The following is a 13,602-nucleotide window of genomic DNA, read 5'->3' as shown; positions in this document are numbered from 1 at the left end:
ACAATCCAGAATTTCCAAATTCCCAAGGAACAGCTGAACCCAGTGCCTGGAGCACAATCACTGCGAGTGCGGTGTCATCTCCTGCAGGAGCAGCAGCAACAACTTGTAGTCACACTCCTTGGTTTAACATTTTAGTTTAACAGGGCTTTTTGTGGTCCAGTTAGCAGACGCTGAAAAAAACTCACAGCTGTAATTAGACTGCGGATTTAATGTAAAAGGTTCAGCCAGTTGAAAAATAAGATTGTTTCTTACTTTCTGCAGTGGGACGTATAACCCAGAGATTAACCACCCGTCTGCAGATCTGCTAGGCAATAAATGGGCTAGTTTTAAACTGCCTATTTGGTTTGAGCGACTTAATGGGCTACAACTAAAAAGGTAAAAAAATTAATGGCAACGCTGCTAACTCCATAATTAGGTCTCTCCTCCACTTCATAGGTTTATAAGCCATTTCTCCTTGTCAAAGGCTGCTGAAACTTCAGACACTTCGGTTCCCTGGCAGCTCCTCCTCGGCTGTTTTTAGGATTTGCAGAAGACTTTACACACCGTGGCAATCAGATGTGAAAAACAGGCTATCTTCAATCAGCTCATAAACTTTAATTAAAAATAAGCACTTTGGCTATAACAGTCTGAAATAAAGTGCTTTTAGCTAGAGACAAATGTCTGAACAACAGAATTAAATTTACCTCTACCAGCACCTCGAACACGTTGGTGTGCCAGACTGCCCGCCATCCAGATGGTTCCAGAACCTTCTCCAAGAACTCAGCTGTGAATTCTCTTACCTCAGAAGCCTTGCAGTCAGCTACAAACAAATGAGACACAGTAAGTATTGCAACCACATGAGGCAGAGAGAAGTGACTAAATCCACCAAGCCCACCTCCATCAGTACCGACAACTGGCAGTCTGGGGCACTGAAACAGACATCTACTTTAAACAAAGAGGTAATAATAATAATAAGCAACAAAAAAGAGAACTTACTCACCTAAAATGTAATCTTGATAGGCTCTGAATCGCTCATAGAACAAAAGTTGACTTGTTTGGAAAATTTCTGGGAAAAGTGTTTTACCTTCTAGCACAAAACTCCGTAAACTAGTACCTGCCTTCTCATGATCGCTACAATCACTGCAGGAGTCTTCATCTTGGAACAAACCTAAAAGAACAAAAAATAAGCAGTCTCACTGTCCCAGACACTTCCAGTGTTTACAGAGTGCTGCTATGTTCACTTCCTTGCTTAGAAATTCCAAGCAAAGTACAAGCTAGGATTTGAGGATGCTGCTTTACTTACTTCTAGCATTGTCAGAAAAAACTAGTTCGAAACTTAAAAACATCTCAAAATCCAAGTTCTACTTCAAAACAGTAAGAGCTTAAGACCCTTCACAGGTTAGGTTTTGTTGTTCTGTGAGGTTTGGGGAAAGGCAAAGGAAACGGTTGGTTTATCTGTTTTTTAATTCAGTGGCAACCACCCAAGATCTCCTTAAACGGATACAGCTATGATCTTTATTAAGGAGCCCTGGTGATGCAATCGTCAAGAGCTTGGCTGCTAACAGAATGGTCTGTGGTTTGAACCCATCAGCAGCTCCACGGAAGAAAAGACCTGGTGATCTGTTCCTGTAAAGATTACAGGATAGGAAACCCTACTGACAGTTCTACTCTGTCCTGTAGGGCCACTGAGTTAGAATTGACTCGATGGCACACAACATGATCTTTACTAGGGTGCAGTGTTGGTTTGAAGGGTAGAATTCTCATCTTCCTTGCCGGAGACCCGGGTCCGTCATGCACAGCCACCACCCATCTGTCAGTGGAGGCCTGCGTGCTGCTATGACAGTGAACAGGTTTCAGAGGAGCTTTCAGACTAACACAAACTAGGAAGAAAGGCTTGGACTAGGAAGAAAGGCCTGGAGACATACTTTGGAAAATCAGCCAATGAAAACCGTAGTTCACAATGATCTGATCCCCAACCAATCGTGGGGACAGCCATCCCAGTTCCCAATGGCAGCTAACAACAACAACATGATCTTTACTATGGTTAGCAGCTTATAATGGCCAAGGATCTCGTAGTCACTTTGTTTCTTCCAAAACAATTCTATAAAACCGCATTAGAAATAGGGAACATAGCTGATTTTCGATAATCCCTCTCGGACGAGCTGAAGCCTGCCTTCATTTCCTGCAGTATCGGCCTGCCAACGGCCCCTCGATAAACAGAGATGAGTCTTAATAATGCATACTGTTTCCTTTGCGAAGGCTGCTAGGTTCCTCCTTGTGAATTCAGTGGCCGTGTCTGAGGAAAAGATTAGAAAATGCTAAACACATTAGGTCTGGACTGTACGTAATTATGTTTCATAAGGCATGCTTCAGTCAGTGGCATTTCTAATTCTGTGTAAGAAGATGTTTTAAATAGATGAACTGATTACTAAATAAACAAATGCTGAGGGTAGCATTTAGACTTGCAAAGTAGTTTCCAGTGGTGGTTTCTGAAGAGAGTATCTGAGACTGTTAGGAGCACTGCTTTGTCATACACGCACACACACACCCCACTTTTATTTTCTCTTTCCTCCAATTTCTTTGCCCCTGTTCAGGCCACCAGAATTACTTGACCTCACAGATTTTACTTGGATCCACAATCAACAGCCATGGAAGCAGCAGTTGAGAAATCAAAAGACACGTTGCATTGGGCAAATCTGCCGGAAAGGACCTCTTTAAAGTACTGAAAAGCAAAGATGTCACCTTGAAGACTATGGTGCACCTGACCCAAGCCACGGTGTTTTCAGTTGCATCATATGCATGTGAAAGCTGGACAATGAATAAGGAAGACTGAAGAATTGACACCTTTGAATTGTGGTGTTGGGGAAGAATATTGAATATACAATGGACTGCTAAAAGAATGAACAAATCTGTCTTGGAGGAAGTACAACCAGAGTGCTCCTTAGAAGCAAGGATGGCAAGACTGCGTCTTACACACTTTGGACATGTTGTCAGGAGGGATCAGTCCCTGGAGAAGGATATCATGCTTGGCAAAGTACAGGGTCAGCAGAAAAGAGGAAGACCCTCAACGAGATAGACTGGCACAGTGGCTGCAACAATGGGCTCAAGCATAACAATGACTGTAAGGATGGTGCAGGACCAGGCAGTGTTTAGTTCTGTGGTACACAGGGTCAGTATGAGTCAGAACAGACTTAACAGCACCTAACAGCAACAACAACAGAGACGACCCAAGTGAACTCAAGTGTCTACAGCTGACAGATAAATGCTGAGGCACTGGAGCCGTACAGAGCCTCAATACTTTATCACTGTGTGAAAATCTCATTGCCTCAGTTTCCTTGGCTATACAAAACCACTGCCAGTGAGTTGACTCCAACTCATAACAACCCTATAGGACAGAGTAGAACTGCTCCCCACATCAATTAAATTAAGAGGATTAAATAACTGTCCCCATTACTTGGTAAGGTCCCTATGTGGTGCAAATGGTTTGCGTTTGACTGCTAACCTAAAGGTTGGCAGTTGGAAACTTCAGCGGCTCCATGGAAGAAAAGGCCTGGTTGTCTGCTTCCCTGGTGGCGCAGTGGTTAAAAACAAGGCTTCTAACCAAAAGCCTGGCAGTTCAAACCCACCAGCTGCTCCAGGAGAGAAAGATGTGGTAGTCTGCTTCGATAACAATCACACCCTTGGAAACGCTATGGGGCAGTTCTAGTCTGTCCTACAGGATGGCTATGAGTCAGAATCAACTCAACAGCACACAACAACAACAATGTATTTCCCTTAAGATTTAGAACCAAGAAAACCCTATGGAGCAGCTCTACTCTGTAAAACATGGGGCCACCAGGAGTCAGAAGTGACTTCAGGGCAACTAACATCGCTTAAGAAAAAACATCACTTAGTACATATAAATGTATGTTAGATAAATAACAGTTGTACATCAGCAGAAATCCTTATGGCCATTTTGAAAGTAATTACTATTGACACATTATTTCATCTTCAATTCTGGAAGACCACTGCCTCTGATTTCCTAGTGGGAAAACTGAAGCCAAGTGACTTCTGCCCATTCATGAGTTTAGTCAGTGGTGGAATTAAGTCGCACTGAGCTTTCTTACTTTGCCAGGATTCCTCCCACTACACAACACTACTTAAAATGCTAGAATAAAAACCTGCACCAGCTTAAAAAGGTGTTATGGATTGAACCGTGTCTCCTAAAAATGGGTTGTAAATCCTAACCTCTATGCCTGTGGTTACAATCCCCTTTGGGAATGGGTTGTCACTGTTATGTTAATAAGACAGGGTTGGTGTCTTGAATCAATCTCTTTTGAAACATAAAGGAGATTAAACAAGCAAGTGAAAGAAGCAGAGATGGGGCAAAACCGATGCCAAAACACTTGGAGATCTCCAAGGAACCAGGAAGTAGAAGCTGAAGAGACAAGGACTTTCCTCGAGAGCTAACAGAGAAAGCAAGCCTTCCCCTAGAGCCGGCACCCTGAATTAGGACTTCTAGCCTCCTAGGCTGTGAGAAAACAAATTTTTGTTTGTTAAAGCCACCTACTTGTGATATATCTGTTAGAGCAGCATTAGATAGCTAAGACAAAATGTCAGGAAAAAAGAAACAGTGACCTCTGCACCAAAGCCAAACCAAACCCACTGCCATCAAGTCGATTCCGACTCATAGCCACGCTATAGGACAGAGTAGAACTGCCCCATAGTTTCCAAGGAGCGCCCGGCAGATTCGAACTGCCGACGCTATGGTTAGCAGCCTTAGCACTTAACCACTACACCACCAAGTGTTTCCATAATAGCTAATATTTATTGAGGACTTACAGCTGTTGTTGTTGTTAGGTGCTGTCAAGTCAGTCCCGACTCATAGCAACCCTACAGGACAGAGTAGAACTGCCCCACTCCAAGGAGTGGCTGGTGAATTTGAACTGCCAACCTTTTGGTTAGCAGCCAAGCTCTTAACCACTGTGCCATCAGGGCTCTGAGCACTTGAGGTAGAAATGTCTGGGAATTAGGAAACCTGGCTTCTGGCTCTAGACTTTTCCAAACTGGCTCCCCAAACGCTGGGAATATTAACGGCCCTCGGTGTCCAGGGTTCAAGCTTCCTCCTTTTTGCGGAAAGAAGCGTGGCTCCCATCTTTGAGATGTAGAGCAAAGTGAAGAGCCTGTTGACACAGATGAATGCGCGCAGAGGTCCCTGCGCCCACCCGGCATGGGAGGCTGGGGCTTCCCGACTCAGTGGCGCTCCTTCCAGTCCGAGGGAAGCTGAAGCAGGAGAGGACGAGACATGGGCAGCAGCCCGGGAACCCCCGACCCGATGTCCTGAGAGCCTCCCGGCCTCGCACACCCGCCACCGCACCCCGGGCTGCGGGCACCAGGTCCCCACGCCCGGGCCACCGCTAGCAGGAGGCTCCGCAGACCGGGCAAGGCGGTGCTCACCTTTTTCCAGGCTGGCCGTCTCCTCCTCGGCCGTCCAGCCCGTGCGCTCCGGCGCTGGCGCCATCGCCTCCGGCTCCAGACCACCACCAGTCACCAAGCCGTTCGCCATTTCAAATTTCCGCGGGCTGCCGCTTCAGTCCCGTAACGTGATGACGCTGCCACTTCTGATTGGGTACGAGGGAGAGGCGCTTGGACCAATCAAAAGAAGGTTTTTTGTCCCTGGTTTCCGCACTCTATGCGCCCCCTTTCACCACCTCCCGGCTCCACTAACCCTGGCAACAACGCTTTTGCGCCATCTACCGACCGGCGGACCACTCTGCTCGTCCAGCCACCTGGTCCTCTTAAAAAATAACTGGGAAAAATTTGGAAACGTTGAATTGGGGCATAATTTGGGATGATTTCCGAAAAACTGACAATGCCATGCCTGACAGTAGGACAGAGCGGAAAAGGCACTGGATTGAGTGTTAAAAACATACAGTTTAGACTTGGTTCTGTAATAGGACCTTGGTCTGGGTGGGCCTAATCCTTTCACCACTAAGAATCAGTCTCTCTCCTCTCTCGTTCACTAACACACACACACACACACACACGCACGCACGCACACAGACACACAGACACACACAAAATGGGCCCGACCTTTTCAAACAATGTCAAATTAAATTTATTAAGTGAAAGTATATTTTCTCATTTTTATTCATCAAGAGCAACTGTAACGTCCAATAATAATAACCATTTGCCGTTGAGTCGAGTCCAACTCATGGCAACCCCATGTGTGTCAGAGTAGAGCTGTGCTCCATAGGTTTTCAATGGCTGATTGTTTGGAAGTAGATCGCCAGGCATTCGTTCTGAGGTGCCTCTGGGTGGACTTGAACCTCCAACCTGTCAGTTAGCAGCCAAGCTCATTAAACATTTGCACTACCCAAGGACTCCTCAATAACTAAAACGTATTATGTTGTGGTGCAATGAATTACTTATTAATTCAGCCCTTCGAGCCATAGTCTTTGTAACTTCCACCAAATGATTGGGTAGGACCATGCTAATAAGGTGTATGTAACCCTAACAAGGGTACCGGTCAGTTTTGCCATCCCACTAGGCTTAAAACGAGCCATTTCAGAGGCAGGAGGAGAGGATCTCACCACTATCAAGAAAGAAGGGCCAGGAGCGGAGCACTTCTTTGGACTTGCCATCCTTGCGCTGAGAAGCTCCTGGAACTAGGAGTCCAAAGACAGAGAGAGAGAGACAGGGAGAAAGAGAGAGCTGGGGAGAGAGAGAGAGAGAGCCGTGACACCAAAGACAGCAAGAAACGGAGGCAGCAGAACCAGGAGATGGAGTGAGAAAGCTGAGTGCCTTCGGGCTGAAGCTTACTAGCAGAGTGGGGTGCCTGGGGGGTACTTATCAGCAGAACTAAAAGAGCTTTGTAACACTTGCCAGAGGGGGCAGAGGCCGAGGGCCAGAAAGAGGCGTGCCTGCTGGCATGCCTGAAAAGGGGCTGTCCTGATGGAAGAGCTGTATCCTGAGCATTCCTGAACCTAAGTTGTAACCTGTTACTTCCCTAATAAACCCCATAACTGTAAGTATGGTCTGTGAGTTCTGTGTGGCCATTGCAATGAATTATCAAACCCAGAAGGGAAGTAGAGAGTGCTGTGGGAGGGACAGCTGGTATCAGAATTGGTAAAGACAGGAGGGAGGAGGTATGTGTGACCTCCACCTCATCAGCCTTGGGCTGTTGATCTTGATTCTCCTTCCCCCTGGTGATGTTGAAGGAGATATGATGCCTCTCTCCTGCCCCTCCTCCGCCAGTTTTACCATATGCAAGACGACCTGCTGCAGGCTCTACCTACATTATCTTATTTAATCTTCACAAACCATCCTGTGAGTCACGAAATATTATTATTCCCCTTTTACAGATAAGGAAATGGAGTCACTAAAAAGTCAAGTAACTTGCCTTTAACTTAACACAGCAAAGCTGGGATTTGAGACCAGTCAGACTCCAGAGCCAATCCAAACCCACTGCCATAGAGTTGATTCCGACTCACAGCGACCCTGTAGGACAGAGTAGAACTGCCCCATAGGGTTTACTGGAACAGACTGCCACATCTTTCTCCCAAAGAGCAGCTGGTGAATTTGAACTGCTGACTTTTGGTTAGCACACAAGCGCTTAACCACGGCACTGCCAGACCTCCTTACAAACCCCACAGTGGCAGGATTTCTCCTCCCCTATTTTCCTCAGCAAATTTTTTATTTTCCTCAGCAAAATGTCGGCAGTCTGAATCCACCAGCCGCTCCTTGGAAACCCTATGGGGCAGTTCTACTCTGTCCTATATGGTCGCTATGAGTCGGAATCAACTCAACGGCAATGGATTTTGTTATCTTTTTCTTTCCCTCAGCACTGGAGACCACGTAGCCCTCTTCTTGTTCAATTACTAATTATTTCATCAACTTTCAAGATATAACTCAAGCCATTGGTTCTGGAGAAGTCTGGAAAAGGTGCAGGAAGCCACAAGGGCAGAGACAAAATACCTATGCTGTTGCAAACCACATTAAGGACAAACTATTAAACTGGATATATTTGCTATCACCACCCCCCTCGTTTCCAAACCTATGTCAGCGTGTGTTCATTATTTGCTCAGATGTTATCACGGGTTTTCAGAGTTTTCCCCTAAGTGGACATGTTTCAGGAGCACACATCTCTTACAGACTTGCTCCCACTGCCCCCTGTTCCCATCCTAAGGAAAGGGTTTCTCCTTCCTCTGTTCCCATCCCTCCACCATGGCAACCTTCTGCCTGCCCTAAGGTGGGGTGTTATCCACTATTTTATGGGTTGATTTTTTTTTTTTTTTAATCTTTACTCTCTCACCATCGGGTCCTTACACTCTATCTACAAGTGTATCAAAACTGCTCTCCCCAGAAAACTTCCCAAAATCCAAGAGCGACCTTGAGACACTTCCTGGCTCGTCCTCTCTCTGTAGCATCAAACTTCTGGGGAGCAGGGCCTTCCCACTCCTGCTTTCTTGAGGCTAGCAGCACCCTCCAGAGGCCTTCTTCTGTCTTCACCATCTCATCCCGTGACAACATTCATGCCCACCCCAGCTCTGCAAAGTCTTTCTGCCCCCCCCACCCCCCGCCCCCCGTCCCCACACTCCTGCTTCTTCTACTTCTCTGATGACTCCTCTGCTTCCCCCTCAGATTCCCTAAACCTAGGTGGTTGCCCGGGGCCTATCCAAAGCCCGCCTCCCGTAGTAACGCCAGAGCGTGAGAGAGGCCAGGTGAGATTTTGGCAGTCACTGACTGTGCAGGACCGAGGATTGGCTGATTCACTTGACGAATGATATTATCGAGTGTAGACTGTGTGCCGGACACTGTTCAAGGGAGGCGGAAGCGAGCAGGACAGGTGAGGTCGCTGCTGTCAGAGTCCTCAGCCTAGCAGGGATACACAGTAAGCAAGTAAAAAAATGAACAAGCTCATTTCAGATGATGAAAATACTAAAAGGAAAAGAAAATACAGCAATGTGAGACAGAATGATGGGTTTGTTGTTTTTGTTAGGTGCCGTCGAGTCAGTTCCAATTCATAGTGACCCTATGCACACCAGAACAAAACACTGCCCTGTCCTGTGCCATCCCCACAATCATTGTTTGCTTGAACTCATTTTTGCAGCCACTGTGTCAATCCACCTCGTTGAGGGTCTTCCTCTTTTCCTCTGACCTTGTACTTTGCCAAGCATGATGTCCTTCTCCAGGGACTGATTTCTCCTGACAATGTGTCCAAAGTATGTAAGACACAGTCTCGCCATCCTTGCTTCTAAGCAGCATTCTGGTTGTACTTCTCCTAAGACAGATTTGTTCATTCTTTTGGCAGTCCATGGTATATTCAATATTCTTCACCAACACCACAATTCAAAGGCGTCAATTCTTCTTCGGCCTTCCTTGTTCATTGTCCAGCATGCATATGATAAGATTGAAAATACCATGGCTTGGGTCAGGCGCACTCTAGTGTTCAAGGTGACATCTTTGCTCTTCAACACAAAACAAATTCAGATTTTTGTGCGAAAAAATCCTGATTTAAAAAATGTTAGCATCTATTTTAAAAAGAAATCTTAAACACCACACAAGCCAGACGAACCTCATTTCTCAGGCCAAGTGTGGCCCACGGCCCCCCAGATTTCAGCCTCATCTCTGAGCCCTGACTACTCGGAGTGCAGAGCTTGTCAGAAATGCATAGTGCCCCTCCACACCTGCTGGATCAGAAGGGGCATTTTCACAACACCCCCAGGGTGACTTCACTCAGGCTCAATAAGAAGGCCGAAGGCCTGGCCTTTCAACCTGACCTCTCTCCTGAGGCCATTTCAGTTTTTATCTACCTGCTGGCAAGCCAGGCATGGAATTCTTGCCTATGATTCAAACTCACTATGCTACAAAGCCATATCTCAGCCCACCCCATTCTCCAGCTTTTATGGCACTCATTTCATCCCGCTCTCCCACCACAGCCCCGCTGGCACCACCCTCAGCTCCCTCTCAGGCAGACGAGACAGCATCTGGGCAGCCACCTTCTCTGCAAAGCCTGTGCCCACCCTAACACCTGCCTCCATAATTACTGCTCCCCTCTTGCTTCTCGTACAGGCGTCTCAAGCTTCAGTGCCCAGGAAGGGCAGGCAGGAACAGAAAGGATCAGGTGGGCACTGGTGTCACCCCGGCGGGGGTGTTGGGGATGTGGGCACCATGTCGCCACGTTGGTTTTTCAAGAGAAGCCAGAAATCCAGATTTTTGTGAGTAATCTCTATTTTAAAATGTTTGCAACTAATTTAAAAAAATTAAACACTGTATTTAGCCAAGTGACACCTACTTACAGCCCACCAGCTTGAGACTCCTGAGACCTAGCTGGCCTGTGCATTGTGCCGGAGGCTGTGCATTGTTTGAAGGCAAGCACCATGTCTACCCTCTTTGTATTGTTGGCACCTACAAATAACCAAAAAATAAATTAATTAATTAAAACCCAAATCAGTCGCCATGGAGTCGATTCCAACTCATGGCAACCCTATGTGTGTCAGAGTAGAACTGCACGCCATGGAGTTTTCAATAGCTGATTTTTTTGGAAGTAGGTCACCAGGCCTTTCTTCCAAGGTGTCTCTGGATGAATTTGAACCTCCAGCCTTCCAGTGAGCAGCCAAGAATGTCAGTCATTTTTGCCACCCAGGGACTTTACTCCAAACACTAAATTTGGCTTACTAAAGGGATAAACTAAATTAATACTATTCCCTTTCTATGTGATGGAATATTACAATGTCATTAGGCTAATGCCTCAGGCTTGGCGTCACGCAGCTGGGAGCCTGGGCCATTTCTGCTGCTGCTGTCCAGAAGCCTCCAGGAGCCACAGATTAGTCATTGGTGTCATAATCCGAGTCAGGCAGTAATGGCTGCCTGTATTTGGTCTCCTACCCTGGTGGTGTAGTAGTTAAGTGCTACAGCTGCTCACCAAAATGTTGGCAGTTCGAATTCACCAGGCACTCCTTGGAACCTCTACGGGGCAGTTCTACTCTGTCCTATAGGGTCACTATGAGTTGGAATCGACTCAACGGCAGTGGGTTTGGTTTGGGTTTGGTTTTGGAGCCCTGATGGCACAGTGGTTAAGACCTCAGCTGCTAACCAATATGTCAGCAGTTCAAATCCACCAGCTGCTGCTTGGAAACCCTATGGGCAGTTCTACTGTGTCCTATCGGGTCGCTATGAGTTGGAATCAACTCGTTGGCAGTAGGCTTTTTTAGCCACCAAACCAGCCCACTAGCTTCCCCAAGGACAGATACATCCTCTAGGGTGTGATTGACTGTACAGCTAGGGACTTTGATCCCAGGGGCAACAAGGCCAAAACAGGCTCTTACTAGACATTTGTGTGAGTGACTCTGTGAGGGGATCTGGGCAGCAGAGCAGGGTAAGGAAGGCCTCCCTGTTGGGGGGAGGCTGGTCCCTCCGCGTTCAGTTGTGGAGCGCCACGTGGGCCCAGGGTGGGCCTGAGCATCTTCTGAGGGGAGGGAAGGTAGCCCACCATGTCCAGCCAGCGGCAGGGAGAGAAGAAACACTAGGTTCCTGCTGCTCTGATTTGAGAGTCTGGAGCTCTCAGGGACAAAAACAAAAAACAAAGACCAGGTCAGAGTTTTGGCTTATATCACCCACGAGAGGGCAGCTTAAACCTTCCAAAGAAAACAAATCTGCAACTTTCGTGACGCACTGAGGAGCCTCTCAACCAGCTTCCGTTTGAGCCTCCTGGCCCTCTGCAAGGCCCTGAAGGTGAGAAGGGAACAAAGCTAACCGCCTCATAGAGCTGGGTGCAGGAGCTGCATATTACACAACAGAACGCCCGAGGACTACGTAACCAGAGCCTGGGATAGCCACCATCACAGACAGAGCTGGCTGTCAGGAGGGAGAATACCAGCAGGGTCCTCTTTGGATCCCCCATCCGTTGGTTTGTTGTATAGTGGGGCTTGTGTGTTTCTATGATGCTGAAGCTATGCCACCAGTATTTCAAATACCAGCAGGGTCACCCATGGTGGACAGGTTTCAGTGGAGCTTCCAGACTGAGACAGACTAGGAAGAAGGGGCTGGTGACCTACTCCTGAAAACTAGCCAGTGAAAACCCTATGAGTCTCTCCAAGACTATGGCCCTCAGACAACCTTCTGATCTGGAGCTGAAGCCATCCCCATAAACCACCTCCCAGCCAAGCAATAGACAAGCCCGTAAGACAGTAACACTCTACAGGAGACTACTGCTTAGGACAATTAATTATAGGAGATCAAAAGCAAAGATGAGAAGGCAGGAATGGGTAGGAAATCAGGACTAAAGGAAATGGGGAACCCAGGGTGGAAACAGGGAGAGTGCTGACTCATTGTGGGGAATGAAACCATGGTCATGAAATACTTTTTGTACAAACTATCAAATGAGAAACTAAGTTGCTCTGAAAACTTTCACCTAATGCACACACACACACACACACACCCCCTATGGATCACAACAGAATATGGTCTGATATAGTGCTGGACAATGAGCCCCCTAGGTTGGAAGGCACTCAGAATACACAGTGGCTGCAACAGTGGACCTGAGCGTGCCAATACCTGTGAAGATGGTGCAGGGCTGGGCAGTGTTTCCTTCTGCTGCACATGGGGTCGCCTGTGAGTCAGAGACAACTTGACAGCAATTAACACCAACAGCCTGTTTGGACTGTAGGTCTTGGGAAGACCTCTCTGACAGAGGACATTGGGCTAACAGTTCAGTTCCCAGTGAGATGGAGGGAGCCGTTGGCAGGAGATGTCAGCAGTAGGAGGTGTGGATTCAGGAAGAGGGGAGCCATAAGTCTAGAAACCCAGAGGCAGGAAAGAATTTGGGGTGTTCCAGAAACAGGAAAGAGGCCTTGAGGCATGAACATGGGGGGAGGGGGGTTGTCTGGAGTTGAGGTTGCTGGGGTAACAAGGTCCTGAGGGCCATTGTAAAACGTTCAGATTGTATTCTGTGTGTACTGGGGTGCCACCGACAGACGACAAGTTGGAGGAACGAGTGTGCTGGCTGCTGTGTGGAGAATGCGGGGCACAGGGACTGGGGCATTTGGTACACCTACCTCTGGCCTTGTAGATTAAAAAACACCCTACATTTGCACGATGCTTTTTAGTTGACAGCAGTGATTTCATTTGCTCCCCAGCCCTCCACCCACTCTTCTTCCCTGTCCCCAGCGTTATTGTGAGATGCTTTTAATGCTGTTTTATACTAGAGGAGATTTGTCCACCAGGTCTCACGAGTTGCCCAGAGTCAGAGTGGTCAGTAAGTGGTGGAATCTAGGTTTGAATCAAGGTCTGCTGATTTCCGCTTCAGGGATCTTTTAACTTTGACTTCAGCCATATGACCCACACATATACAGCCAGTCTCTGGATTACGAACGAGTTCCGTTCCTAAGTCTGTCTTCAAGTCAAATCTGTAGGTAAGTAGGAACAGTTAGGTACAGCCCGTATCTAACATCAGTTAGTCAAATGTTTGTCTTAGTATATATTATATAGTGTACATTTCTATGCATAAAAAACATTAAAGAAACCCTTCCAGATACACTAGAACATCTTTAACATAATAATACAGTAATGATAATGTTTTGATGACCGTTGCAAAGAAATACCTTTTGTTATTACACACCACTGCATGTACCTCGAATTTTT

At 47.0% G+C, this 13,602-nt stretch overlaps 1 protein-coding gene across 2 annotated transcripts in view; it reads right to left on the bottom strand.

Annotated features, from left to right (window-relative positions):
• Positions 1-13,150, bottom strand: part of SHCBP1 (SHC binding and spindle associated 1) — a 40,209-nt gene extending 27,059 nt beyond the window's left edge. The window contains exons 1-4 of one of the 2 annotated variants that reach the window (XM_049864391.1): positions 12,517-13,150; positions 5,416-5,603; positions 980-1,147; positions 684-799 (exon numbers count right to left, since the gene is read on the bottom strand). In XM_049864391.1, coding sequence (XP_049720348.1) covers positions 684-799; positions 980-1,147; positions 5,416-5,524 — 393 coding nt within the window. In that variant the 5' untranslated portion in view covers positions 5,525-5,603; positions 12,517-13,150. Of the gene's footprint in view, positions 1-683; positions 800-979; positions 1,148-5,415; positions 6,089-12,516 lie in introns of those variants that run through there. The other variant, XM_049864392.1, reaches the window with a different exon arrangement.
• Between the last annotated feature and the right edge of the window lie 452 nt (positions 13,151-13,602).

Source organism: Elephas maximus, chromosome 21, assembly GCF_024166365.1.
Source record: "Elephas maximus indicus isolate mEleMax1 chromosome 21, mEleMax1 primary haplotype, whole genome shotgun sequence".
NCBI classification, from domain to species: domain Eukaryota; kingdom Metazoa; phylum Chordata; class Mammalia; order Proboscidea; family Elephantidae; genus Elephas; species Elephas maximus.
The sequence above is the reverse complement of the archived record's forward strand: the minus strand, read 5'-3'. Positions and strand labels throughout refer to the sequence as shown.